This window comes from Aythya fuligula, chromosome 10 (genome assembly GCF_009819795.1).
Source record: "Aythya fuligula isolate bAytFul2 chromosome 10, bAytFul2.pri, whole genome shotgun sequence".
In the NCBI taxonomy this organism is placed as follows: domain Eukaryota; kingdom Metazoa; phylum Chordata; class Aves; order Anseriformes; family Anatidae; genus Aythya; species Aythya fuligula.
The window spans coordinates 22,041,583-22,054,263 of NC_045568.1; the positions used below are offsets into that span (position 1 = coordinate 22,041,583).

General features: G+C 39.6%; 1 protein-coding gene across 1 annotated transcript in view; it reads right to left on the reverse strand.

Annotated features, from left to right (window-relative positions):
* FGD5 (FYVE, RhoGEF and PH domain containing 5) overlaps window positions 1–12,681 on the reverse strand; it is a 100,522-nt gene that overhangs the window by 8,652 nt on the left and 79,189 nt on the right. The window contains exons 13-17 of the mRNA XM_032193886.1: window positions 7,951–8,034; window positions 6,288–6,367; window positions 3,371–3,470; window positions 1,631–1,768; window positions 439–541 (exon numbers count right to left, since the gene is read on the reverse strand). Of these exons, the coding sequence (XP_032049777.1) occupies window positions 439–541; window positions 1,631–1,768; window positions 3,371–3,470; window positions 6,288–6,367; window positions 7,951–8,034 (505 nt within the window). The remainder of the gene's footprint in view (window positions 1–438; window positions 542–1,630; window positions 1,769–3,370; window positions 3,471–6,287; window positions 6,368–7,950; window positions 8,035–12,681) is intronic.

Consider the following 12,681-nt stretch of genomic DNA (forward strand, 5'->3'; position numbering starts at 1 on the left):
CTTTCATCTATTCCAAGATTAACTTCCCATGTAGAAAAGCTCTTAGAGGCTCTGTACTTTGCCTAGGCATTTCTTGTAAAAGCTACAACAAGGGTGAGGACAGAATGAGGAATAGTAAAGCCACTGTTTTCCTATAACAGGAAAAATTCAGTATAAACAACAAGGAATAGCTATCGGCTATACTGTTTGCATCTCACTGTTTGCCGCTATTCTGGCTTATCAAAAGGCCAGAGGAACCCTCAGAGGACAGCCTGGCTTTCTAATAAAGTTTTAGCTGACATACAGCCTGCCAGTCTTGGGACGTCAATATGCATGCCTCATGCTTGAAATGAGAAATCCTGTCACAAAACTGAACATAGTAGGCAGGTCCTAAAACCCTCCCTGTTATATAAATAGGCACCAGATTTGTCAGTTTTGCCAAGAATGAAGGAACCTTACCTCTTTTCTTCAATTCCATATAGCAGCTGTCACAAACTTTGGCTGCTTGATCTTTGAGGTACTTCAGAGGGTACTTGTTTCTTGAACAATTTCGACATACAATCTGTTCCGGAAAGGATAGATGCATTTAAATATATTTTTAATTGGACATATGCACATACAGAAAAAATCCTTCGAGTTGTTTGGGAGAGGAAGATGAATAGTGGAGCACATTTGACTCTGCTACAGCAGTGTCAATCCTGGTAAGCCTACTGATTGAACTGTGATTGCTGTAGATTTACACTGTTGTAAGCTAAGCAGAACTGATCACAAAATTTAGTTGCACACCATTGCTATGCTTATCTCTGCAAGAACTTACACCTTTCCCCCTATCAAAGCACAGAAAAGCCACTTTAATATTACTCTTGTTTTCATAGTTTTGTTAGTAACATTATTTTCTGAAGCAAGTTTGCATGTTCCCACTACCCCTGTCTACGTACTGACTGATTTTTCTCCGTGAATTTGGGGGGAAAAATATTTTTTCATACTAGCAGAAATTAAAAATTAAAAATAATAATTAAAAAAGACACAACATACTGAGACTAAAAGAGAACCTTGGTTCAAAACTGGACTGTAAATTTGTATGTATAAACAAATCTTGAGTCAGCTAAAGGAGTGATAAAGGGACTAGAACACTGGGAAGCCTATAGATCCTCATGGCTTTAGGGCAAACGGCAGCAGCTCATCAGTGGAGCATAGAGAAAGCTTTCCCTTTGGTTACTGACCAAATCATTCCCTGTCACTGAATTTCATCACTTTTTTTTTGAAGATAATTTTAGTAGCTGTTATTAGGGGCAGGACATGGATTTTTGACTGCTCTGGTCCATACCTTTAATCTGTATTTTTAGTGTATTGCTTCATTGTCTCTAGTTCTAGCTGTGGATCAGATACAAGAGCTGGACTCAGCAACAGTTACCATGTAAGCTTTCAACTACCAGCCTTTGGGAATTAATTTGCCTCTCAAGGGGAGGTTGCTGTTGTTCCTACTAGTCATTAGAAACCTAATTACCTAATCTAACAGGGCACTAACAGGTTCTGTGGGAAGCCAAATTCTGGTCTTGATGTTGCTACAAGTTTGTAGAAATTACACCAGTGTCAGCCAGTGTCTCAGAAGTGTGAATACAGCCTCCCTGAGGAGCTGTACATCTCTTACCTTCCCACAGGCGTGGCAATGATGTCGCCTCAAAGTGAGGGTAAAATCACAGCCACAGTTCATGCACATCATGACATGGGACACAGGTACCAAAGTAGGAGGCCTCTCACCCACGGTTATTCCAAGCTTCTCCCGTAGCTTAAAATCCAACAAGAATGAATTAAGAAGCATCCACACTTCTGAAGTACAAAGTGACTTCCCTCATACAGTTTTTTCATTGCAGTCCACCTGCTACAATCCCCATTTTTTCTAATTCTCGATGCACATTGAGATAGAGGTGCTTCAGCACTGAAAGTCTATGGCCAATCAGTGCATGGTGCTGTGAAAGCCAGCCACAACAGGTAAGAATCAATGTAGATCTGTTGTTACTGGTCAGGCACTGGCAATCTTCCACATCAGACAAAGATCTTATTCATTGTATATGCAAATTGTGGGTAAGAACATGAGTTAAACCCATCTTTTTATTAGCAGTTTTTGAAATAGCATCGCTAAAAAGCTCCATAGTTTTCAGCTGAAAAGAGGTTGAGCTCATTATTTCATTACACCTTGGAGCAGTTTTATCACTGGGGAAGAGATAGGACAGAAAACGGTAAAAACTTGTTTCTTTTCCAAAGCAAATTGTGATGTGCACAAAGAGGAATTTATCCCCACACAATCCAAATATCTGTAAGCAGCTTTAGAAAATGTATTCACTATTCCTATTGCATTGGAATGCACCAGGCTGCTGTTGTGCAAGTGCCTATGCCTGTGCTCCAAGCCCATGGAGCCATGGTCGATATGAAACCGAACCTAATTTAATAAGCCACTGCTGATATGCAGGTGTTACTTCTGGTTCAGCACAGAAATATTTGGGGTACCACTTTCAGTTCACAACACTGTAGTGTTTGGCACAGGTAGTGCACGGTCTTGTGCCTTTGAAGGGCTGTTTGCTAGGAAGGTTTGCTATGAGGAAAATAGACTCCTGCAAGCAAATAGGATGCAATTCCTCCAAATTTCTTCTTGTGCACATTCAGATTTACATCAGAAGTAGAGATGTAAAAGAAATTACTTTTCCATGTCTTGAAAAAGGCTTTGATTTTGCTATGCAATAGAATTGCCTAATTTTTATTGTTAAAAATTTGAAAAGCAAATTAACTTCAGGGCAGCAAGATTTTTTTTTTTTTATTTAGTAAAATCAAAGGGTTCTGCTTAACCTAAAATAGAATTTTTACTTTTGTCAAGCACATTCTTTGGCTTCATAACTGAGAGCAGTACAATTGAAATCAACAAGAAAGTAACCATATACATCAATTGTGCAGGTTCAGTTAGAATATTGCTGGTGAGGTTTGCATTGGCAGTGGCTTTATTTGTATAATATTAGTATAGCTAATGGATAGTTTTGTTTTCTTACATCTACAGAGTTAGTACCTGTTTTTTGATCATCCAAGATAGTTACTGTTTAGGACCAAATTTTGCTCGTCTTCCTCCATGAGAACTCATATTTAAGCAAAGACCACAGAATACAGAGTGTGATTAACATTTCAGGTGGCCTCTCAAACCACGAACTGTGGTATGAGATTTGTTATTTAGGCTTGACATACCAATTTAAATGAAAACAGTAAGAATGTCCTGCCCTAGGAACTCTGCATTTTATAACCCTCCTCCTTCTCTTTCCTCCTTCCCACTCCCTCTCCCTCTGTGTGTGTTCCCATTGCCCTCCCACTTCCCCTTCAAGCACTGAAAGATTTGGCTTCCTCTTACCTCAACGTTACTGTGGAAGGTGGAAGTATTGTGAGCTTTGTAGTCATCAGGGATGTGCCTGCTGATGCAGCTGTACCAGTCATCCCTTTCTGAGCAAGAGCTGTGGAATGAAATACAGCAAAGCAGTCAATGCACAAAGCACATCAGGAACCAAAACAAGCAGTTTCTGGATCTGAGGAGAAAATCTTCACTTTATGAATGTATGATTTTACCCACTCATGCGTTGGAACAGTTGTTTTCAACCAGGAACAAAACTGACTGTTGTATTTATTCAGCTGGGTGATTAGTGTAGATCAATGGTTATGACTGTGACCAAGAAGGAAATCAGTGCTCAGAAATGTTTTTCAAAGTAGTTTCTGACTTTTCTATAAGCTGGTCAATCCTAGATCACATTAGACTACAAAATGTTTCTTCTGCCATGTCTGCCCTAGCTATTAGGCACTCTAAAGCATGTAGTGTCGCCATGGGTTGCTCAGAATAAGTGTGTTTGTGCTCATCTCTACAGCATTTCCTCTAGTTGCAGTTATGCGTGGAGGCTAGTAGTTCTCCGAACTGGCCTCTAGATGCCCCCTTTGCACTGGACAGAACAGGGAGTACTTTGTGCTTCCCTGTCAGTACAGCAGCCCCAGAAAAGCAGCACGCTCTAAATGCCCAAATGCGTTTTTTCTTCTAGGACCATTAGCTGGTCCTGCATATGTTAGCTGGCTTTCATGTTGTGACTTCAAACTGTGTGCATAATGTCCATCTGAAATTGTGAACAGCTCTAGCTGTTTTCAGAATCAATCAAAGGAGAGGATGCAGCTCAATGTGTTGTTCTCCCTTCCCTACGTCATACCAGGTACTCATGTTAAAGCTATCCACTAGAGTTCCTTTTAAAACTAAGCACTGGCATCGTTGCCAGCTGCTGTTCATCTGTGATTTCCATACACCATGCTCAGGAAGGCCACCAAACAAGACATCTAAGGACAATTTGTCCATTTGTCTTTTTGTGGTCTTAAAAAAAAAGGGTGGGGGGGGAGTGAGGAAGAGACGAAGTGCCCGAGTTAATCAGTGATCCCTGACTTGGCATTCCTCTGCACCCTGAACATAAGCCCTCATCTGTTAAAAACACCAGCAGTCATTCAGTTTACTAATAAGAGAAACTGAATGGGATGGGATTTTGTCACAGTGCTACCCACTGTTGCTCTGAATTAGTCTCACAGGGTGGTACACTGACTGCTTTCTCCTAGTGCTCTGTTGTTTTATAAGGGCACCAGATGGTTGCCTCTGTGTCCAAAAGGAATATTTTTGACATGTAAGTAAAGGTGTAACAGCAGTATCAGCCTTCTCTATAAAAGTTCTGTGCCCAGATCTATCACCTGCTCACTGCAAGCCCAGAACATGGGCTTTTTGGGTGAGCAAGCCATTTTCAGTGCAAGATGTGAAGACTTTACAGCACCACCTTCTCATACAGCCGTGCCAACTTTTTTGCCTTTAGCTCCTGGCGATGATGTATTTCCTCAATGCACATTCACCTTGTCTCATGCAAATTTAAAAGCACTGAGGTTTTTTGATAAGCAACAACTGGCCTTCAGTGCAGGCCTGCAACACCCCAGTTTGAACAATAAAAGACACAGTTTTTAAGGATGCTTGAAGCCTTCTGGTACTTGTTTTGGCTAAGCACAGACTTCATATATATGAACATAAAAGGACCACATAAGCAGAGCATCCCATGCTGCTTCCTGGGGATGCCAGCTTCAGTTGGTCTGGATAAAAGGGGCATACAGCAGTTACTTCCCCTCTGCAATACAGAAGTACCATACACTTGCTTTTTTAACTGTCAGCAGGTGATTCAGAAGTACTGTGTGTATATTTTGAAGATTGTGATGAGTGTGCAGATCTAAGAAAATCTCAGATGTTTTCTCATGTGCTGGCTGTAAAAGGAAACAGACAAAGACTTTGACAGATATCTAAGCACTGTCCAAAGATGGCAGATCTTCCTAGAAATATAAGAGTTCCAAATTCTGATTCTGAGTAAGAGAGTGTCTCTCTGTATACCTATTAAACTGTGTAGTTTAGGGAAGTCTGCTGTGTTTCCAGCCATGCTGTAGCTGGAGACTGATGGTGAGGAAACTGGTACTTGAAGTTTTGAAGACTTTTTAATTTGGAAGAATTAATTTTAATAACGTTGCTAGGATGCTATATCTTTTATAGTAAACTACACCTGAAAATCAGTCCAGCTCTAAGTAAATTTGCAGGATAATTTTGGACTAGAAGCATGAAATAACACAGTACACTGCAATCTTGTGATCAGAAACCAACCTACAATCTCTTTTTACCATTATTTTTTAATCCCAGGATAGAGATCCTGGCTTTCAGTTGCAGTCAGTACTAGCACTACACAAACTCATTAGTGAAATTCCTTTTGTTAGAAAGACCCATGAGATTGCCAATGAAGTTCAATTTTGTCTTTGTCATTTAAGCATTATTAAGTGCTTTTACGTCCATTGCATGGTGTTACCTATTTACAATTCTCCAGCAATTTTGCAACACTGGTTTTATGAGCTAAAAAGTATAATTGTGAAAGGGAAGTATAACATGCTTATGGTGTTACAAGGAAAGAGTGTGAGAGGTCAATGGAAAATCCTCAGGCTTCTTAGTAAGATTTTATTCTCTTTCCTCTCTCTTTAAAATGTTTTCAAAAGCTAAGTTCTAATCATTACTCATTATATGAGTCAAATTAGCTACAGTTTATGAGGTTTGCATTTATATCTTCATTGTGTAATCAAGCGCTTAGCCATTGTCTGTCACAATAGCACAGACTGAAACCAAGTTAGAAGAGAATGAGAGACTAGTTAAGGCTTAAATATTGGTTAGGTTAATCTAGAGATACAACTAGAATGTAAAACCTTTTGCCATGGCAGTCTGGGGACAGTACCTTGCTGACAGTGTCAGGCAATATTCATCATATTCAATCTTCAGGACGTTTTGGGCTTTTTCTGTCACAGGGCGGCTGACCTAGAAACAAATGCCATGAACATAAAGGTGGAGTTAAACTGTCTATAACACTGTACAACTCTCAATGCAAAGGGATCTTTGAAGTCCCAACCATCTGTTTCATACTTCAATGCAAAGAAATGGGCTGGTAGGGTTTTCTGCGTATTCTGTTTCTGGTTTAATGGGGAATGCTTTCTGTTTCAATATGGTGGTGGTGCAAAAGGGAAAAAGAAAATCATTTAATCCAACTTGAAAGGTAAGGATAAAATATCAGTCAGGGTAGAATTTTAATATGACAAGCTTAGGAGATATTTAGTCTGAGAAGTGTCAGAGCATTTTGGGAAGAAGCCGTGACTGTTCCGGGAATGAATGGAAATAATTTTCTTCCTGACAGGTAGATCATATACAGAGCAGTACTTTAGATCGGTGAATGCCTGCCTGGAGCCAGGCTCTTTAAGAACAAAAAATACTTAAAATCTACAGCTCAGATAAAATTCCCCGTCATGTAGTGTATTAGTCATCTACTAACAGCAACAGGCACTTAAGAGAAACATAGCTTCACGGTACTGGAACTATTATGCTAATGACTCAGTGTTTCAAATGTACTAACAAGTACCTGTTCTGCAATTCCTTACTTAGTGGTGGTACTTTTTGGCAATTCTTATGTCAGATGGGAACTCATAGTCAATTTTAGACTATGATGTCTGTAGGGTGATTAGCCTGCCACCTTTTCATAAAACCCTAATACACCTTGTATCATTCTGCTGAAATTCATAATTAGTAATTCACGTCTTGCTTGTTTCCTAGAGCACCAAGCTCCTGACTTGCCACCTGAAGTCTTCTTTCATAAAAATACAACTTGGCATATTGGCCATAGAATAGTTAGGAAGGTTCCTGGTGGGAGGTATGTAATGGTCAGCTAGGTCAGAGCCAAAAACCACTCCAGCCCAAAATCTCCTGTTGCACAGGTACCAGTACCACCTGATGCTTAGGGAAAGACCGTAAGAACAGGATAATTGTGTCCAGTTTCTGCAATCTGCAGTTAAGGAACTTACTGAACAAGAGATTATCTCTGTATCATTGCATGTAATAGCACCCAATACACCATTTCCTCATGAAGTTTTAGAATCCAATAACATTTCTGATGAAGACAGTCAAAGGTCACATAAAAACCAGGCAAATGAAAGCTTATATAAATTCTAAGTGGCATGAGTTTAAAATCTGGTAGCCTAAGCCCTAGTTAATGTGTTGTAGGGAACAACTGTGCATTGTCTGGAGACATGAGGAGGGGAATGGACCAAATAGGATAATAAATCTTTTCTGTCTCCAGTTTCATGATCGGATAGTAAATCTGATTTTGGCTTGCATTATTCATTGCAAGCCTGAGTAAGGCTGTCATACTAAGCCACAACCTTACAGTTAATGTTATGTTTATATTATTTTTCCTTCTATCTCCTGGAAGAGGCAATGAATGGAATCCTCTGATAGCAGGTCGACTCCTTCTCTCCCCTTGCCATGAACTGGAAATGAGACATAAACCAGCAAAGTACTAACAGCTCACTGTATAACTTTGATTCCAGCCTATAATACAGATAAGGCATTACCTTCATGCCTGACACAGCCAATGTGTTTTTCAGTCGGTATTTGCCATCCTTCTGGGGATATGTGTACAGCAGAACATCATTCATCTACATGAAGAGAAAGACAAAATCAGTAATCTGCAATATGGTTTGCAGGCCTGACCATTACTTGTGGGGGGGATACCCAGAACAAGCAGTAACTCGATGAACTGTCAGGATTGTTGCTACAGACAAGCCCAAGCTGCATAGCTTAGGTCAAGACCTGCATTTACAGAGAGCTCTGGGGAGTCTGGATCCAGGACTTTGATTCCTTCCCATTTTTGAAGTTGCTAATGGCTAAGTAAGTAGATATTCAGCCCCCTTCTTATTCAGCTTGGGTAAAACAGGTTCTTGTTTTAAGGGCAATGCTGTGTTCAAGTTGGGAAGACAGGCTGTACTTATTACCTGGCAATACCAACTAACTGCCTGGGATGCTGCTGCTCTGACTCTGCCCCCCCGACAGCGAAGCTGTGGTGGGTAGGGCTGGGCTTCATGGACTTCTGTTTTCAGGGCAAAAAGGAAGTGGAGGTAGGAAAGTTGCCAAGGTCTAGAAGAATGACTCAGGGAGGAACGGTTTGGATATTTGAGAGAAGTAACCAGACTTCTCTGCTAGCAGAATTCTCCCAGACACACAACAGCATTGCTGGGTCCAAGGGCCACAGCAGAGACCATGGGATAGCAGAATTAGAAACATTTTTTTTTAATTTTATGAGGAAAAAAACATCTGTAACTCAACACCCCAAATTTCTCCTTAGTTCTCACAGTTCTTGGCATGTTTATCAGACAGCTTCATACAGAATAGGATCAGATCTTCTCTTCTGTTTGCCTATCTTAATAGACATTATTGCAGCCTTTTGCCTCTGTGCCAGCAAACAAATAATTGAAACAGTGGAACTGGACCTGGCAGGTCTTTGCTGGCCTTTCCTTCCCATACTACCAGAAGGAAAAACTGTGTCAGTGGGCCTCAACATTGCTAAGGTAATGCTTACATGCTTGCATTCTCTGCTTTACTTGAACGAGCAGATCATGTTCTGTTGTTTTCTTTCTCTGACATCAATACCAATATGCATAAGTTGCAAGGCATAGGTAATAGTGTGATGACACAACGTGTCTTAAATGCAGAAATTCTGAAGAGAAGTTAAAAAGTAAACAGAAACCAGCTTCACTTGGATTCCTCTGTGACAAGGACATTTTAATGTAGCCAATTGGATGCTAATAATACTGCATTTTGGAAGGAAAACTATAATAAAGGGAGAGGCTAAAAAGAAGGGAGAAAACTAAAGAATCATTGAAAAATGAACACAGGATTCCCCCTTGTCTTGTGTTGGCAGCCTGTCCATCCAGGTTGTGAACATGACCTATTTATGTAGAATACATGTCATTTTTTTTTAAATTTGGCAATAAAATAACATATCCTTTAGGACTGGAATTGTCAGGGTCTTGCTATTACTGCCCAACTGCCTAAAACAGTTGTTGTGAGGTTTTCATTCACTTGCTTGTCTGAAAAAAATGGAAGTAGAGCCTTATGGATGTTTTCTTAATAGATCATACTTCAGCTTTCTTACAGAGCAGTTATAGTGGTTAAAGAAAAATGATATGGGATATATCTTTATCACCTTGAAGTTAACAGCAAAATTGTTGCCTTTGTTAGAGGGTCACGAGCTAACTCATGGGTAACAGTTCATTAAGAAGCAAATCAAGTTTCTGTGCATTAGCTGCACATCTTTAAAATGAACATTGCCACTAATGTGGGGCAAAATATATTGGAGTGACTTTCTCTAAAGCATCTTACTTCAAATTTTACTCTTAAAAATTGAATTGATTTTAATGAGTAAGATCAACCAATATTGTTGTGGAAAATTATGAAATATTTCATTCTAACATTTTAAAAAGGAAGTTTTATTTTTTGATTCAAATAGTGTTTCTTTTTGTTTAGGATTTTATATCAGTTAAAATTAAAGGATGATAAGTGAAAGGATTATATAGGCATCCCTAAGATTAAATAAACTATTTGATTTTCATCTATTATACATTGCTTAGTGGAGGAAAAAAAAAAAAAAAGAGAGAGAGAGAGAGATTTGGTTCTCCATTATTTTTAGCAAAAAGACTCCCAAGCTTCCAAGCTTTCCTTCACTGACCACTCTAGGGTTCAGTTCTCTGTGGCCTTCTAGTAAGTTATAATTGATGCAGAATTTAAAGCTCTTTTAATATAACACTTTTAAACTGAGGGTATTAAAACATACTATCAAGTCAGAAAGGACATCTCAGACTCTAGTCTCCATCTAGTCTGAAGTGGAGTATTTACTCCTTTGCAACAAAACAATAGAATTTCCTTAGAACAGGGTGACAAATGGCTTGTCACTGTATTTTTATGCCATTTGCTTAGTGCTCCATAATTTACCTTCCCTGCTAACATTAGTCCAACCAGCTCAGTGACACCTGCACAGTACTGACCACGTGATGATTCCTAGTTTAATTACAGCTATCCATAAACAGAAAACTCATCGCAACCTGCTGAACACTGAGCATCTATGAGGCTAAGCTAGCAAAACCTGAGCAAATGTAAACCTCACTGTAAAGCAGTTGTAGGTGCCAGTACTTGAGGCTTGTTTCAAACCACAAGAAAAGGTAACTAATTATGAGCACTAAGCCCAAGAAAGTGAAATCCTAAGAGAGTTCTTTAGGATTCTGGTGTAATGTGCTACTGGGTTTCTTGGACAGAAAACCCCATTTAACTTATTTATTTAAAAAGTTATGTGTTTCTTTACAAAGCAACTCATCCTTTTATTACTGTTGATTAAGAAAGAAACCTTGATGCCTACCATTGTCATGGCAGCTCAAATCAATATCCCAAGATTTTATTAAACATTAGTGATGACTTTGTTTTATAATTGCCCAGCAGAGGCTTTTTACCTCCTTCTGCTTTTTTTGCCCAGTATATAAAGGTAGGCTGTGATTCTAATTGCGATCCCACCAGCCACAGCTTGTCACAATGAAATTATGACAAATATTTCAAAGCTTGCTAGGCAAAGCACACAGATTTTCATGAAGAAAGGGTTTACACTCGCTGCTGTTTCCTTTGCCATGTCTACACTGGAGACCTGAGCGGTGGCTACAAGAATGGTATACACAGAACTAGCTTGAGTACCTGGGGCTCATGCATCCTTCTGCTTCGTGCTGCACACTGTTCCCTGTGAGGAATGTGATATAATCCGATCTTGTAGCCCCTCAGGAATCTGTGGCGAAAGAGCTTGACTGCCACAACCCCCAAGTACTTCCCATTAGTTTTTGGGTTTTACACACTTTGTCTTTGCCAAAAAAGTTTTGGAACAGCTGGGATTCCCAAACTGTATACATATTGCTACAGGAGCAAATACTCCTTTTCTACACTACCACATGCATACACAGTCCAAAAAACATAACACAGAGAAAGAGGGATATTTCTGCTCTTTTCTTTTTTCTCTTACTACTTTTTTTTTTTTTTTCTCCCTCTTTTTATAATTCCCTCTGTTGTAATGGGAACCCAGTAGAATTAGATGTCAGACCAAATTGTCTAATTTATGGTGTTCAAATTTAATGATCCAAACAAGCTTATGCCATGCTGAATGGCTAATGCCTGTATGTAGTGCACTCTGTGTCTAAAAACTCCTACCATGTTTGTTTTTTTTCTGAATATTTTAAAGGATAGTTCCTTGTGAACCCTGTGCTGTTTGATTTAAGTGTTAAACATCCTCTGAGTGTCAGTGGAGCAGCATGAACATGTGGTGGGGCTGCATTTTCCAGGCTCTGACTCAGGAACCTCCCCTATACTCCAGCCCTGCTGGCTAGCCCATTAGACAATCTCCCATTTGATAGCAGCTTCCCACACCCCATTTGCAGCACAAGTTGTCTTTGTAGAGGAATTCTTGGAAGGGTGAGATAAGAGACAGTGTCTGAGTTGCAAAGTTCTGTGGTTGGGGGGCAGTCAGGGGCCTGCCAGCATCAGCAGCCCCATACTGCACTGCAAAGAGGCCCCAACATCCTTGTAAACAGAGACTGGACTCAGGAAACAGGCGCCCAGCAAAGCTCACCAAACATCCTGCCAGGAAACACCACATTCAACAATATCATCAGCCTGCACAAAACAGTCAGCTCAAGTAAACTTGTAATACACATGGTGTACACCTCAAAAGCCCCTAAACACATGTGCTACACATTCATGCATATAGGACCTGTGCACAGATCTACAATTCTTACATTCTCAGAGCATAAGTGTGCATACCACCAAAGCACAACCTGAATGCAAAGGCCAAAGAAGAGTTTGGCACACACACAATTTTTATGGTACATTCTAACTACAACTTTAGTTGGATGGGCTCATCTCCTGAGATGTTTACGGACTAAATTCTCAGACTTATCCTTCAATGTATACTCTTCTGATGAAATTTTCTCCTGGTCTTGGGCTTGACTCAGCTATAGACAAAGTTCATTACAAAGAACTTCAAAAACGGTGTTAATGTAAAAATGTTTTGGATAGATAAGGTAAACACTTATTTCATCTAAACCAAACCACACCTGTACGTACTCACATCTGATAATCGTTTGGAGTGGCAACTGAAGCATCATAAAATATATATATATATATATATAATTAAAAACAACAACAACAACAAACCAATCAGTGTGAATGGTTTTTGATAAATACATCAGGGTAAATTCATCTCCTACCCATATTTT